Source organism: Furipterus horrens, unplaced genomic scaffold, assembly GCF_987537825.1.
Source record: "Furipterus horrens unplaced genomic scaffold, mFurHor1.1.pri manual_scaffold_9, whole genome shotgun sequence".
Taxonomy (NCBI): domain Eukaryota; kingdom Metazoa; phylum Chordata; class Mammalia; order Chiroptera; family Furipteridae; genus Furipterus; species Furipterus horrens.
In genome coordinates, this window is record NW_028327179.1 from 61,965,541 (window position 1) to 61,982,186 (window position 16,646).

At 42.1% G+C, this 16,646-nt stretch overlaps 1 protein-coding gene and 1 pseudogene across 1 annotated transcript in view; one reads left to right on the forward strand and one right to left on the reverse strand.

Moving 5' to 3' along the window:
- Positions 1–4,517: 4,517 nt before the first annotated feature.
- The window catches only part of GLI3 (GLI family zinc finger 3), a 329,749-nt gene continuing 317,620 nt past the window's right edge, over positions 4,518–16,646 (reverse strand). The window contains exons 13-15 of the mRNA XM_090287378.1: positions 12,383–12,673; positions 7,815–8,142; positions 4,518–6,905 (exon numbers count right to left, since the gene is read on the reverse strand). Of these exons, the coding sequence (XP_090143504.1) occupies positions 4,582–6,905; positions 7,815–8,142; positions 12,383–12,673 (2,943 nt within the window). The 3' untranslated portion in view covers positions 4,518–4,581. The remainder of the gene's footprint in view (positions 6,906–7,814; positions 8,143–12,382; positions 12,674–16,646) is intronic.
- Positions 7,657–7,752, forward strand: LOC150001843 (U6 spliceosomal RNA; annotated as a pseudogene).

Below are 16,646 nucleotides of genomic sequence, written 5' to 3' on the forward strand. Positions count from 1 at the left end.
CTTGGTAACATCATTGAAAGTATAATGTATCTTTTACAGGGCAGGAAGTATTGTGCCATAGCTTAATTGCAGTGTTTTTCTTTCTTAACAGGAACATGGAGTGACATGTATCAGTCAGGTGGCATCTTGAATATAATGAAATGTGGCATGGTATTTGAAAGAAGCCACAAAATCCCCTTTGTATTGTGTTGGTTGGTCCTCAACTATTGTGTTCTGGTTTCTGTTCCCAACCACTGAACAGAAAAATGCTACCACATAGTCACCCAGGCTCTCTTAACCTTCAAAACCAGTGTTTTTCGGTTGTTTTGGACAATGGTGGCCTCCTGAAATTTGCCACTCTGTCTCTCCTGCCTCTGACCTCCCTCTCCTCTGGAAGGCCTGCCTTGCATGTGCTTAACCCTTCTCTTAGTCCATGGAAACAAGGTTCCTTGGAGTTTATTCCTCAGTCCTCTCCATTCTACACGTTTCATCTGTCACCCATGTGCCAAAGGATCTCTAGTTTGGCTCTCTACATGAATGAATTTCTCTTCTGGGCACATGCCTGCAGTATGTTTCTCTATTTTTATTTTCATTTCTTAAATCTGAGCCTCTCAACCTGGAACCATTTTCTCCCCAAGGAACATGTGGCAATTCCCTGAAGACATTTTTGATTACAACTTTGGTTGGTGGGAATATTACTGGCATCTTAGTGAGTATTGCCCAGAGATGCTACATCCTACAGTGCATAGGAAGGTTCCCATAACAAAGAATTATCTGACCCAAAATGCTGAGTTTGAGTAATCTTACCATATGGACTTCAGATAGTTAATGCCCCACACTGAACTTCCCCTGAACATCTTCCATATGACATGCCACTGTATTCTGTGGTTATGTCTATCCCTATTGGATACATTAGGCTTTATTCACCTTCCTGTCTCCAGTGCTTATCAAGGAATGTGAATGGAATATTAGCTGTCCAGCAGTGCTGTAACTTAATGGATGTAACTATGCGATATCCCCAGAGAAACCAAGTTCTCTGAAGGCTGGGACTATTGTAACCTACCACTGGGTGCTGAGGAAGGTGGAAGAAGCATGGGAAGATATGAAATGTTCAAGATAGGTGAGAAAATCTGTAGAACCTAAGAGTCCATGCCTCTGTTAGCTAAGTGTGGGCTAATGCCTGTGGTCATATAATGTGTGAAAGAAAAAAAGTCTAAAAACAACTTAGGTTCTATTACTATTTCTAAAATTGTGAAGAAGTTGAATAAGGCAGAGAAGGCATAAACTAGGTTTATGTTGGTAAAATGCAATTTAAAAAGTTAATGTTAAAGGAAGAATAAGCCTAGATTGTATTTGCAATAGTAAATACACTATAAAGTAAAACCAAAGAGGCAACACTACCATGAAAATAAACAGAAAACTCTGGACGGAAAATTAAATAAGCAACCCACTAAAAATTTCAGTACAAAGAGTTTTTATTGACATTGTAAGAAACATTGTTCTTTCTCTTTGTTACAAAAGGACTAAGTGGTTCTGAAAGCAAAAGTCAAGTCCATCTGTGACGGCTCCACCCTGGGCTGGAGGTGGGCGGGGACATCACTCCAGCTACAGGCAGATGCAAAGAGGGCCCAGGACCAGCCACATTAGGACACTATGCCTACAATACTTAAATGTATTTACATGTCTTTCTTTAAAAAAGGATTACACATTTTATTTTTTAAAAATCTAAAAAAGTGAAAAAATGAACTTGTATTTTATCTTACACATTTGCAGGATACATAACAGTAACTTGTCAGAACATCCTCCTATCAGTTAAAAACATGGGAAACCAGGTTACAAGACAGCTCAAATACTGCTACAATTGTCTGCTCTCAGCTGGCTGGGGAGCACACAGTAGTGAGCTCTGATTGGGCAACACCAAATGGTCCCTCGCATCGACACAATTAACATAAAATAAGGCACATACATCGCAAGAATCCAAACAGTGGCTCAAGGGGATGAGCCAATGTGTGAGGAGCAGGGGCAATCTAATTAATTCTTTAGAAAATAAAACAACATGGTTTGACTATAAAAACATGTTTAATAAAGATGTGAAACGGGAATACCATGTATGAGCCTACATTATTATAAGTAGGATGTGACACCAGTGAGTTGGTGGAGAGAAGGCTGGAGTTTGCAGGGGGGTGTGTGGGGGGTGCATCCTGCCACAGAAGATTCCAAGCCTACAGAGATCCATGTCCAGACAGGATATTTCTAGATGGGCCCAAAAGACCTTCCTCCACTGACTGTCACAACAGATCCAACCTCCTAAGATTTCCAGATTAAGAGAAGCTACATCTTGAGCTGAAGTATAAGTGTCTCCTGCAAATCTAAAGGCAGTAGCAAGGAAAACAAGTTTGAAAAGAAAAAGTAAAGAAACAAGGCAACCCAGAGAATCATCTGAAACCAAAGGAAAAAGCTGAGGCAAAAGATGACATGGGAAGTTAGGTTAATTAAGCAATGCTGGTCACATCCAGGAATAATGAAAAAAGGACTCAGGTAGAGAAGGACAGGGATTGAGCCAAACTACAAGAGCATGAAAGGTAAGACTAGGACCTGGGGATTTTGAGGTTCCTGGAAAAAAGAAGATTCAGGGAACAGAGCTCTGATTTTGTGACCAGATCACGACCTGTTTGAAGAACCCAGAAAAAGCCTTGCTTTTCCCATTGAAGAGCGGTAGAGACTTGACTCTACTGAGTGCAGATCAGTAGCTGTTTTTGCTTCTGGTCTGTTCCAAAGAAGATGCATCCTTGATTTAAAAGAAGGTACTGCATGTGGGATGCTGGCAGGATGTGGATAAATCTCAGCATTCTTCTCCTAATCTCAGGAACACCCATTCAGTTTCAGGCAAACCCAATTGTCTTAGCCACAAAGTTCCAAAGGCAAGTTTACCTCCATGCTGAGATACGTGGTCCAAGTGAGAGAACATAAACATAAGAAAAATGGGCTGGTCCTAACATTCTTTCTATTATCTAATAATATTTTATTATAACTGATTTTGTCTTTCTAATGCTAATTTAAATGGGAAGAATAAAGGGAAAAAGCCACACAAGTGAACCATGGGTCACTTTGGATAACTACAATTTCAAGATCAATGGGTGAATACAGCAAGTAGTCTTGGGTGTTTATATTTTAATAATTTACATGTTTTTTAAAAAGATGGTGGATAATCCATGTACTCTTTGCACACATAGTATGTTTTTTATGTGTACCCACTGCATATGGGAAGTAGCTGCCCTTTTAAAATCTTTAAATGTGTTAATCCAAAACAAAGGGCAGATTAAGCCCACATTAAGGACTAAATGCATAGAACATTTAACTTCTTAAATGAATGCAGAATTTAATAGATAGGGTATAAAAATGCATCCATACAGCTACTAAACATCCTACTTAGTCTCTCAAATACCAAAAACAGTTGAAGCAATTAATTCCAATTATCATTGTATGTGAGCTTTTTCTGTTACAACTAAATTTTATAAATCCCTGAAAATAGGGTGCTTAGAACAGAAGGTAGTCCTTCACTATAGTGGGATTAACATAGACTACAGTAGGATTAACATAGAGAGCTGTGGGGTTGTTTAAATACCTATATACTTAGAATTACATATAATCAATTCTCAGTTATCTATGATAATTGTAAAGAGATGGGACTAATCAACAAATACAGCAAACCCACAATATTCCCCAAACTAATTCTACCCAAAAGCTTCAATCTATAGTCTACCTAACTTCTTACCAGATCGAAGAAGCAATGTGTCTGTCATCAACTGGCTTCCCCTCTCTCCCAGAATGTTGAACAGCACTGAACTCTCATGAGGAAGGAGGGAGAGGAGGCAAAGTAGGTAACTGAGAAATGACCATACAGATGTACTCCCTCCTTCAAAGTACACTATGGACAGGAAGAATTTTAAACCCAAATTGTGAGCAAACTATTTAATTTCAAGAGTCCCAAATTTCCACTTGTGGCAACTGTCAAAAGTATGCCCTGAACTGAGTTAGGGGTGGCAACATGTCAAAAATCTAAGATCCATGTTACAGTTCACCCACAAGAGTCTTACACTCACTAACCATTCTTGTGCCCAATGTGGGAATTACAAAAACAAAAAAACAAAGCAAACATCGAGCATATGTAAAGGAAAATTTTAAAAGGTGGATGTTTAATCCCTTGGTTAAAGGCATACCAACTCCTATTTCCTTTGAGTAACAAAGATGTCAAATCCATTTGACCTCTCTTTGAAAAGAAAGAAGGACATGCACATCACACATTTACACTGGCTTACTAATAAAGGGGACTTACAGCTTTCAAAAAAAGAAGGTGGTTTGAGTGTAACAATACTGATTCAAACTGAAATGGAAGACAGTTTCTCCCTAGAATACTTTAGGGTTTTTCAGAGTCCTTTTCCATAAAAGGAATATACTTGAAACACATCCCAGTTAGGTGAGATGAGATTGCTAAAATACATACAGAAATAAAAACAAAAAATAAAAAAAACTGACAACTTAATCTTTTGAACTTCTAAGTGTTCGTGTTTATTGGCAGTCCTTTTTTTCCTTTCCTAGCGCCTACTGCATAACTGCAAGGAATTTGCTTTCTTCCGCAAGGGAGGTCAGCAAAGAACTCATGTCCCCAATAGCCATGTTTGTGGTGCTCACAGACAGTGCTGGCAGTGGGAGTGATGTCTGTGGTGTTGTGAGGCGGGAGGAACTATGGGAAAGGTTCTGAATGATACTTGGGCTCAGGGCCCCTGACATCAGGCTAGCATGGTCCTCGTCATCTATGATGGCATCAAAGTCAATCTGCACCCCTTCCAGGTCATGGCTGTCAAGGCTGTCAACTGTGCTTGTCACCTGGTTAGCATTCGGGGAAAGTAATTCAGAGTTTTCGGTGCTGGCCTCTTGTAGCAGGCAGTTGGCTTCTGAAATAGAGAATGAACCAGTTTTCATATCTTGTTGACTGAAGCCAATGGTTTGGTCATAGAACTGACCAGAGTAACTCTGCACATTAGAGCAGAGTTGATAGGGCTGCCCTTGTATCTCCATCTTGATCCCGTTGACCCTGCAGGCCTGATTTGTGTCACTGTGCTGTGGAGTGAGGCTGCCCCTTGGCACAGCCTGGCACCTGCTGCCCCCGTAGCCAGTACACGGCTGGTAGCTCCTGACAGCTGCCAAGCTTGACAGCTGGCCTCCAATGCTGGGAGGCCCTGGCAGGTTGCTCTCTGGCCCTTGATATACATTGATATGTGAGGTAGCGCTAACCTGCCCTAGCATCTGCTGCCTGGGGCGGCCTGCCCCCTGGTGGTGCATGCTGTCGCTGAGTAGCTGATGAGCCAAGTTCCCCTGTCCCATCGGGTATCGGGTTGGTATTTCATTCACTGTGCTGCTAGATGATTCACTGGGCACCACCATCAGGCCAAAATTTGGCTGGTTCCCATTGCCTTGCGTGGTGGTGCTTCTCAGCTTTGCCACTTGAATCCCTGCACCACAGGCACCATCGAGTGAACCAGGGGTCCTGGGCTGCCTGCTGAGGCAGCTCCCATACTGCTGGACCTTATAAGGCTGTTCATGGAAGGCATTTCTGTTGGTGCCAGTTCCACCACTGTGACCCACCAAGTGCTCTGGCCCACTGTAGGTGCTGCACTGCTCCCCAAGGGTCTGACAGACTCCCACTGGGCCAGCCCCTTTCCCCAAGAGATTCTGTGGGTGGGAACCCATGTTGTTGTATAACCCAAAGGCTCGAACTGGCTGTGCTGTGGATCGCTGGCCACATTTCAGCCTAGAGGAGGACAGGTCAGCACTGCCAGAGCTGACCTCATTCCACTGAATGGGCAGGTCGGCTTTGCTGGCTTCAGGGCAGGGCTGCTCCAGCTCATGGTACTGCTGGTTGGCATGGCTGTCTGGCAATCCAGGTTGGTCAAGGTCACCATGCCCACTTCCCAAGTTGGGTCTGTGGGGCACTTTGCTATCATCAGAGAGGGAGCTCTGGAAGTGCTGTTCATACCCAGCTTGGTTCTGGGAATTTAAGTACTGCACCACATCATCGGGTAAGAAATCCTCATCGTTCAGGTTCACATCGGTCTCCATGGTCAGGGACTCCAGGGTGACGTTCTCAGTAATGCTAGGAGGACAAGGAGGTGAGTGGAAGTGGCAGGACTGGCCTCCCTCAGGCCGTGTATAATTCTGAAGCACTAAGTTACGCTTTTCCAGGAATGAAGGCAAAACTGGAGGGTTGAAGCTATTCAGGCTGTTGTAACGCTGTACCCTGGGCAGTGAGAGGCTCTCTGAGACCGTCCTCACTGGGTCGCTGGCTCTTCTCACACCATGGCCTAGTGCATCCTGGGGCAGCAGAGGGCGCCAGCTGTAACTGTGGGCTCCCCCATCGCTACATCTCCGGGGTGGGTGGACAGCAGGCAGGGCCCCCATGGACTCCTTGCCATCCCCAAGCAGGGCCATCCTGGTCTTCAAGCTCATCCTTTCCATGTTGGGCAGCGGCGTAGGTGGTGGCCCACCTGTGGCAGCGGCATACTTGGCCTTCAGGCGGTACTGCTGGGCTGGCGTGAGGCTGAGCAGGCTGGGTAGGCCATCGCACTGGCTGGCCTCACTGGACCTACGTGAGGCATCAGTGGAGATGGGGTCGTAAGAGTCAGCCACACTCACATTCTGGGGTCGGCCCTCAGCCTGGGATGCCTCACTGGACCTCCGGCTGGAGAAGCAGGGGGAGATGCCCGAGGAACGGCGACTGCTCATGTACGCGGAGCTAATGGTGCTAGTGCTACTGTCTCTCCTGTTGAGCATGTTCAGCATGGTGACATCCACCCCAGAAAAGTTGCTTCTGTTTGGAAGGAGAGTCATGGGCCCGCCCAAACTGCAGCTGTTACTAGGCTGGATGCCTGCAGAAAGTGTGGGAGAGATGGATTCGTTTCAGGATGACTTAAAACAGGTCTCAGCAAAATATTAAAGGACCAGCTAGTAATAATTTTCAGTTCCCCACCCCAGAAGTCACTGTCACAGCTACCCACCTCTGCTGTGCAGCACCAGAAAGAGTGGGTATGGCTGGAGGACAATAAAACTTTATTTACAAGCTCAAGGGCAGAATGAAAAGCCCAGGGTGTATACACAGTACTGAAGTTAAGAGTCATGTTTATAGGCCAAAGGCATTTCAGAATTTCATGTCCACACTCAGGGCTTCCTGTGACACCCTATGAAACTGTAACACACCTAAGTGGTGGGGTGGGGAGATTCACCCTTGGGACGTGCTCCAGGCATTCAGTGTTATCTCAGAAGCCAAAACTGACTTGGGCTGACAGTACAAAATGTTGCTTGCCTTTACCTGAACTGGACAAACATTGGTAAAGTGGTTGCTAACTTCACACTTTTAGATGTAGAAACAAGAGACAGGTGCTGACCACAGGTGCCTCTACTGCTGGGATTTTTTCCACCTAGTCTATGAGTTATGATTTCACCATTAGCATATGAGTCATGCACAGTTTTAATTTTCGTTTCAGTATTATCTTGCCACTAGCTGCTTTTAAAATATGGACTCTCCAGAAAGGCAACATTAATAGATACGACTGCAGCATAATTTTAAGAGTAGTGAAAAAGTTAAGAAAACGTAAAATCAAGGGTCTGGTTCCTTTCCCAGTATTCTAGCTACATTTAAAAGAACAGATACAGAGAAAATTAACATTGCCTCTGTGCATGGATGACATACAAATTGGTAAAGTGTTTCATATTTAAAAAATAAATAAATAAAATAACAGAAAATCCTGAGGAGACACAGGGCTTAACACAGAACTCACCATTTCCTATGAGAGGAGAGACCGCAGGGGCTTTGGGGGGTAGGATGGGGTTCAGTCGTGGAAATACTCCATTCATTTGTTTGAACCTTTCTAGTTTTACATGCTCCATCCATTTGGTCCCTGCTGGGTTTTTCCTGGCTTGCAGAGCAAGGGCTGTGGTTGCAGTGGAAATGGTTGAGTCCATGATTGGGGTTTCATCAATGGCACTGAGGTCTCCCATACCTCCTCCATCACTCAGAGGAAGCTCGAGCCCACTGTTGGAATAGTTGCTGATGGGGGATTGTTGGCTGCTGCATGAAGACTGACCACCAGGGCTTGGCTGAGATGTCTGTTGGGGTCAGTAAAAAGAAAAGAAATGTTACTGAAAAGGAAAAAGAAAAGGGAGCTGATAATCAGAGATGATACAGATGAGGACCTGCGGGACACTCAGAGGGTTGAATGAGAAGAACTATGTTCGGCAAATTGAGGTGGCCTCCCTCAACGACAATGACTGATGGACCACCAGATGATTGTGCACTGGGAAGCAATGGATAGCAGGGAGTGCAATATGTGGTGTGACTGGCATGATAAGAACCATGGGACCTGTCTTAAACGTCAACTCTGCAAACACACCTTCTGGGTTCCAATCCCACCACTTCTATGACTTTATTCTTTGAGCAAATTACTTAGCCACTCTAAACCTCAGTTTCCTTATCTATAAAATGAGGACCAGTTATTTATCTTAGAGATTGTTGTGCGAAATAAGTGTGAAGCCCTGAGAGCACACTAAGTGTAAAAAGAAAGCCTCAGTCATAGTAATTTACTGGCTCAGAGAGCATTAGCAATTATTATCCTAGGTGGCTTTAGTCCTTGGGTTTATTTCTGCTGGGCTAATATATATATATGGAAGACATGTTCCAGAAGCACATACTACCTCCTCCCCAATAACAGCCCCTCCAAGCTGCTCAGGGCTGGTTTCCCAAGCTCATTATAATCACTCCCCTTGCTTCTACACTCCCCTGCTTTACAGAAACCAAGGGGGGTGTAGGTAAAGCCAGTTGTAACAAGTAAAACTTCAATTACTTAGACTCTGCTGTTTTTCAAGGAGAAGAAAGGCTTCAAGTTGCAGCCACCTTGAGTCTGGTGTGTCCCCAGAATTTTGCTAGGACAATCAGGCAATATTGCCCTAACCCCAAATGGACTGTGTAAGACAGTTCTGCAACCAGATGGGAACTTAACTTAGTTCACTGGTTCCCAATCAGTGAAAGGCTACTACAGGGGCTCCTGCAAATGGGGAGTAGAAAGCTCCTTGTCTTCATGTGTGCAGAGCTCCATATAAAATGGCCTGCAATGAGCAGCAGCACAACCCAGAATTATTCCATTTAAAATTCACATGGTGTCCTGGTTGGTAAACAGCCTAATCTTTTTCATACAGATGAGAAAAGTGATGTTCAGAGAAGTTGAGTGACTGCCCAAAGTCACAAAGTCAATGGTACCACCGGCCAAGATGCCAGCCCAATGCTGCTTCATTCCTCTGCAGCACTTTCTCCAGTGGTGCTCTGGCCATTGCACCTGACCCCAGCCAAGACAGCAGATTCTCTGGGGAGGGATAACCACATGCACTCAACTGCAGACTGCTGTCATTTCAGGTGGGATGCACAGTGCTGTCAGGTGGGGGTTTGAGACACAGTTATACTTCTGCCACCACAGTACATACACCTGAGCAAATGAACATTTATCACGTGAGTGCCACATGATACACTAAGTCTGTCCTGGGCAACCAAGCAGAGCAAAGTGAGAAACACAAATTTGGCCATGAGTTTATGAAGCCTTAAGTTTTTGCTTCAGCACTCCCCGTGTACCAGACACCTGCTCCAAGGTTGTTGAACAGCCAAGACTTTTGATGCCCTTTACTCTGGATGGTCAAATCAGAGTGTGAGTATATGTGAAACTGTGTGCATGTACACAAGCACATGCAGACACATGCTTCCACAGGGCACAGAAGAAGGAACAAATGCACTTATAATTAGAAAACTGCTTAAAGGAGCTCAGATATTTAAATATAGATGACATTACTAAAAAAAAAGGAACCAGATCTTCCTCAAAGAAGGTGGTGCATGTCTGGTCTGGATTTACAGTAGTTAATATGGTAAATAAATAGTCTTTGGGGACATCTGCTTGGTCGGCCCCGGTGTGATTTATTATGAAAATATAGACAAATAGAGCAATGAATTTCACCATATAACTCCACATTTCCACATGCTAAATGTTCAAAATACAGTGCTTCTATGTTTGAAACATATCGGAGTAATGTTCACTACCAATGGAATCAAAAAGCACAAAAACTAAAGAAAATAAAATAAATAAAAATTAAATGTGAAAATAAAAACAGAACAAAAAAGAAGAAGCCAAAATTCCCTCACCTTATTACCCACTGTCCTTAGGAAGTGAGAACAAGACATTTAGGAGTATTACACAGAAGGGATGTTGGATTAACAAGAAAAAAGAAGAAAGAAATTTAATTTTTAGCAGGATGATCAAATCAAAGACAGGAACTTACAGAACGAATATTAGAAATGTAAAATCATGTGCATTAGTGAACGCCTTTGAAAATATCTATATCCATAAGTATATATACATATCTATACATAATAATCTTCACTTTGGAAATTTGACTAATTCACATTAACATCACTGAGCCTCAGTTTCCTCACCTATAAAACATGGGCCTGAGTCTCAGCCTCTGTGATCTCTTCTGGCCTTATGTTTCCCTGATTTAGTTACTTTATAAAATATTTTACATCTTGTGACATCTCAGATGTCACTGAGCCAAATCACTATAAATTTTCATTTCTACTAATTTTCCTTTTAAATAATGGGTATTTGGAGAAGAGATGACAAGTTTTCTTGAGCCAGGAATATACATTAAAGGTACAAGAGATTCTGAGTTCTTAGGATGTCCTAACATCATAAATCATTATCTTTTGAGGATATAGGCTAAGAGACCACAAATTTATTCTTTGTTTCATTAAACACTTGAGGATAAACTGTTGAATGTTCTGCGCTATTATTACACAGGTGGACTTTACTTTAGCAAGTTGTTATGTGCTCCCCAGAAAAAGTATATAAAACACATTTTACGACCTGACTAAAGTATAGTGATCAGCCATAATATATATGTAGACTTTTTACTAAGGTGTTTTTTAAAAGCACATTTTTTCCCACTGGGAAATAATGATGAATCTGCATTATTTGCATTATTTTTGGCTAGACTTAATGTCAATAAGGTACAAAAGTTCAAAGACAAACTCAATAAGTCATTAAAATTCATTAGGTCATTAAATTCTACTCCAATACTCTGGAATTGTATGTGAGTTATTTCCTGCCCATATGTACTGCTGTACAGTGACATTATTCAGGAATTCATAGGTGTCCAAACAATTGCTGGAATTTTCTAATTTTAAGAAAATGCTTCCTTAAACTGAGTATAAATTTGCCTGCCTTACCATTTCCATGCATCTGGAAGTGTAAGCCTATTACTTCTATCTGGTACTTTTCCTCAACCTCCAGAGAATGACAGACTAGAACCAAACACATTCTCAGAACTGACATCATTACACATATGAATAAAATGCAGATGTACTCTCTTCAGATAGCTACTCTCCATTTTTCTTGTTGCCTTTTGGAAAATCTCAGATGTTTTATTACGGCACATACTATATAAAGCAAAATGAAGTTTGAAAGAAGTTATAACAGTAGCATAATCCATATATCCTATTTGCCACTAAACCATAAAGATTTTTGCTGATGACCTTTCAATCCCTCTCTCGCTCTCCACCTTCTTGATTCAGGCACAACTGTGAAAATTATCGCGTCTACCAGGCCAGTCTGTAGAACTGGCAGTAGAGTTGTTTTTTCTAAAAAGTCAGCAGCATAACATAACCCTTTATATCCTTACCCCTTTTACTATACTGTGCATTGTTCTGAGGTCCTATGGCTGGTGCTTGGCTACGCCAGGTTCTATCTGCTTCCTTCTCTCCTGAGTGCTGAACTTGGCAGCCATCTCTGCCTCTGCCTTCCCCCATAGTGCCCTCAACTTGCACTGATGGTTAGCTTCCATCTTAAATGCCCTCACACAGATATGTGTTAAAGCCCCAGCTGTATTTGTCTTTTCGTCTGCATATGCACTGGACTATAAACTCCTAAAGAAAAGGGACTATGGCTTATTCATCTTGGCATCACCAGGGCAAAGAAGATAGAAAACCTGCTTACAGAAAAACCCAATGAATGATTTTCTACATTACACTGGAAATGTAGACAAATGTCTTTTTATCTGCCACAAGATAGTATGGCTACAGATCAATTTTAAAACCATTCAGGAAACCCTGAAACTCTTTTTGGAGCTGAGTTATTCTATGCAGGGCAACTCTGAGTAAGCAATCCAGGTCACTGAGCTCCTGACCTCCTTAAATCAGGTAGCTTAATGCAGTAAGGATGGGGGCAGTCTCCTCCCTCTCAATGCCCTCTCCAGCTCTTTTAAATGACGTAGGATGGCTTTGGGAAAATCAGAAGGAAAGTGAATGACATACCATGGGCTTCTCCGCCTTGACCGTTTTGACCTGGAGGCATTCCTCCCGCTTTGAGGTAGTGTTGCTGAGGTCCTTCTGCTCACCAAGGGCTCCCTGAGTCTGCCGGCTGGGTGACCTGGACTGTGAATGGCTGCCAGAATCTCGTGGTGGTGGGGGCCGAGGATGTACGTCCCCACGCTGCTTCTTGGTGACATGGGCCTCAGGACCATGCACTGTCTTCACATGTTTCCGGAGGGAGCTTGGGTCTGTGTAGCGCTTAGTGCAGCCTGGGATTTTGCACACATATGGTTTCTACCAAATACCATGAGAATGAAATAATAGGCTGTTAGGAAAGTAATTATGCCCAGCCCAACCGTCTTTTGTAGTTGCTCATCATATTTTTAATTCTTTAAAAGCACTTTCACAAAGCTTTGAGGTATCCAAATACCTCTAAATAATACAAAGGTTTAATAAAGGCATTTGAACATTGCCCAAGGACTACAGACTCTAGCTTTAAGAAACTAGTGTTTTAAAGAGTGCTAAGAACATAAAAATTGCACTTATAATCTTAGAAACATTTATCCTTTAAGTAGGAAGAAGTATCATGGTGTCACAGTAGGTGCTGACTAGATATTTGATGATGACATTGATGATGATGATGATGACAGAAAAAGAAATAAAAGATACCCATCATTTAATCAAAAGAATGCATATATTATATACCTTTTAGGAGAGTGTATATAAAAATATTATTATGAATGTTCTAGTTCTCATATCTAATATCATTCTACCCCCTTTGAAAATGTGCTCTTTACACAAAGACATAAAAAATTTCCTACAGACTCTTCCATGTTAGGTATCACTAAAATATGTTCCTTTGGATAGTATTATCCCCTGTGGGGATGGTCACGGCTCAAAATATCCAGAAATTCTCTGATCTTCAAACTCATAAAGGCCTGTTAGACCCTCCATGAAAGGGTTAATGGATGGTTCTGGAGATGAGGACTCCTGGTCTAGGCTCTGCTCCTGAGTACTAAGGTCAATAAATTATTTCATGTTAATTTCATCTTCTATGTGGGTCAGTGATCAAGCCTATAGATATAGTCATATAAAATTATATAGATGCTTGTAGCTAAATATTTACTCAAATTATGGAACTGCTGGCATTGTATTAATGACCAACATCAGAATTATAATTTTATTTACTTGGCTTGACATATTATATATTTATGGATGCTTATATATGTGTGTGTTTGTTGTGTGTATGTTCGTTCGTTCGGCAGCTGTCCGTCTCGAGAGACGATGGTGTAGCTTCTTAAGAGTCTATCTGCACCGCCGAGAATGGCTGTGCAGTCCGACTTGGGAGTGACACGGTATCTGTCTCCTCCCGTGTTGAATCAACATCTTTCGATGACGCTGGAGTGTCCTCTCCAGTGAAGCTGAAGCTACAGAGCCTCAGGGTGATATGGAGGGTCTGCTGTTGCCCATACAGCAGACCCCACCTCTCTTCGCAGCTGAAGGGTCCAAGGGAAAGACGGAGTCAATACAGCTTGGCTTCAGGTGCGCCACAGGAGTTGCCGGTGTTGACTACAACATCAAACCGCCTTAGGGACTCCGGCTCCGGATTTTCTGTCGGGGTTTACTCCCTTAGCCTTTCCCCTGAAGAGGTATGCCGCAAGGCAGCGGAGGTTTTTTGGAGTCAGAGTTTTCCTTCTCTGATGTGCCCTGACTGGAAGATCGAACCAGCGACACTTAGCTCGCAGGCCGACGCTCAATCCACTGAGTCAAACCAGCCAGGAAAATTAAATGGAGTAGGTACTAATAAAAGCATGAATTTAGCCAGGCAAGACTATGAGCAGATTAATGAGCTGAATCCAGAAGGAAGAGAGGGATCCAGACACAGAGATAAGTGTACCCCAGAGGAAAGGACTAGAGTTAGAGGTCCAGGATCAAGAAATAGCATGATATGTTGGTAAATAACCAACACCAAGAGCAGGGGAAGAAGTATGTATACCAGTGATGCTATAGGAGAGGAACTCTAAGTAGGATAAGTACGCCAGAGGTGAGATGGGGCAAAACAATGAGGGCCGTTGAACGCCCTAAGACGCCCAGACCTCAAGCAACCAAGAAAAGGTTTAAGCAGGACACTGATTAAAATATATGATGATATCACAGCACCGCTGATCAGAGAAAAGTGGAATTGGGCCGGGAAAGCTGCGTCAGAAACACAGTCTCGGTCAGGGCCCAAAGCAGGTGCGCAGACTCTGTGTGTATGTATATATATATATTCATACCAAAAGATGAGCTATTTAGATAAGCAATAGTTATAAAAAGCATGACTAATATAATGCATCCATTATATTAAAAAAGATGCCCTATCTTACAGTGTATGTATCCAAAAGATGCTTTTTCACTAAAAGCCCAAGAACAGACTGAGTGCTACCTAAAACGATGGAAGGTCCTAATGTAGTGAAGCAAAGGTTCTGAAAATTATCCTAAGAGACTTCACCTCCAAAGTTGAGATTCTTTTGGATAGAAATGATTCCCATTAACTATCAATTACTTCTATTCAGGAGCTCCTGTGATTTGCAGCATTATATATATATATATATATATATAATCACATCAAATTCTATGCATTAGGGACAAAAGAATGGCTCCGACAATTAGTGCTATTACCTTACAGTATTCTGACATGGCCCTGTTCTTGCTCATTGTACTGCTATGACAGGCTGCTCCATCAGCAGACAGACTAGGACGCATGGGGCAGGTATATGTATGGGAATTGGGGGAGGGCGCACAAAGCCAGGCCAGTATTACATGTTTAAAGAACTACTCTTCCCATAAATATATGCATGTGGATACTATGGATTTGCTTGAAAATGAAGACACAGCTGTAAGTGGGATGAGTCTACAAATGTTCTTCAGCTCCTGCATTTCTAAGAACAACAGTACGTGCATGTGTGCCCAGATGCCCTTGTGTATGAACATATACATTATCCACATGCAAAAATCCATACAGGTTTAGGAAACTTAGGCTTTGCAACAAACACATTAACTCAGTTATGTAGCTTAGTCCCCAGATTTTGTTGTCATCAATGACTGAAATGAAATATAACTAGGCGCAGGTAAATGTTGTCAGTCACTCTGAGTTGATGTAGCCACATTTCCTGTCCTGGATGTTCCACAGTTGGTACCTTTTTGACTCACTGCACTCAAAGGTACTTTGTAAAAGCAATTGATACTTTTTGACTTTATAAAATTTATTCCACCCCTAAATTTTTCAATACACATTTAATGATCCCTGCTATATATAGGACTCTCTGAACACAAAGTTACACACAATAGGATTTAATTTAAAGGATTATAAAATATGGTAAGAAAAATAAGACAGCATGTACTTATCTACAACACAAAGTGTGCATGTTACAAAAGGATATGGGCAGAGGGAAATCATATTTTTGTTGGGATGATAGTGAGAGGCATTACGTTTCTATATTTGAGTAAAATGCCCAGCTCACTGGGTCATGATAAGGGTTAAATAAGATAATGTATACAAGGTGCTTACCATGTATACAAAGAGCTTTATAGCAGGAAGCATTGTAGTTGGATTTTGAAAGAAGAACAAGATTCTGAGAAATAAGAACGAGCGCCAGAAGACACAAAAACTGAAGTATCTTAAGAAAAGGTCAGCAGCAAGAGCACTTCATGCATGTGGGCATAACTTTTCAAGCACAGGCTATCTGGAAGTTTCCATTCATGGCCACTATGATAAATGGTCAAGACTGCAAGAGCAGGCATGGGTTGGGTTGAGAGCAGATATAAGCCTACAGGAAAGAGGGAGCCACTGCAACTTTCTGGAGAGGGAGATACAGCCAAATCAGAACTCAAGTAAACTTGCTTAGTGTGACTTTTGGAGGAAATAAGCTACGTGGTCTGGAGAGGAGTGTTGAACTAGCTTCCTCAATGGGAATCACTGACTTCCTGTTCTAGACCACTGTATTCCCTGCTGCATCTCCAACAGCAAAGTGTTTGGCATATTAACTGTCAATATTTGTTTATTAAACCAATGAAGGTACAAATAAGAAAGCAAATAAATGATAGAAGAAATCTAGATTTATTTAAGATTGTAAGAATATACAAACTTGGATTTCCTGGACAAACTTAATTTTGGTGTATCTGAAACTGTCCATCATTCATATGCAAGGACAAGCCTTGTATAAAGAACAGAGAAAAATAATTTACATGTTTGTGAATAAAATTTTATTTATGTGTTGATGGTCAA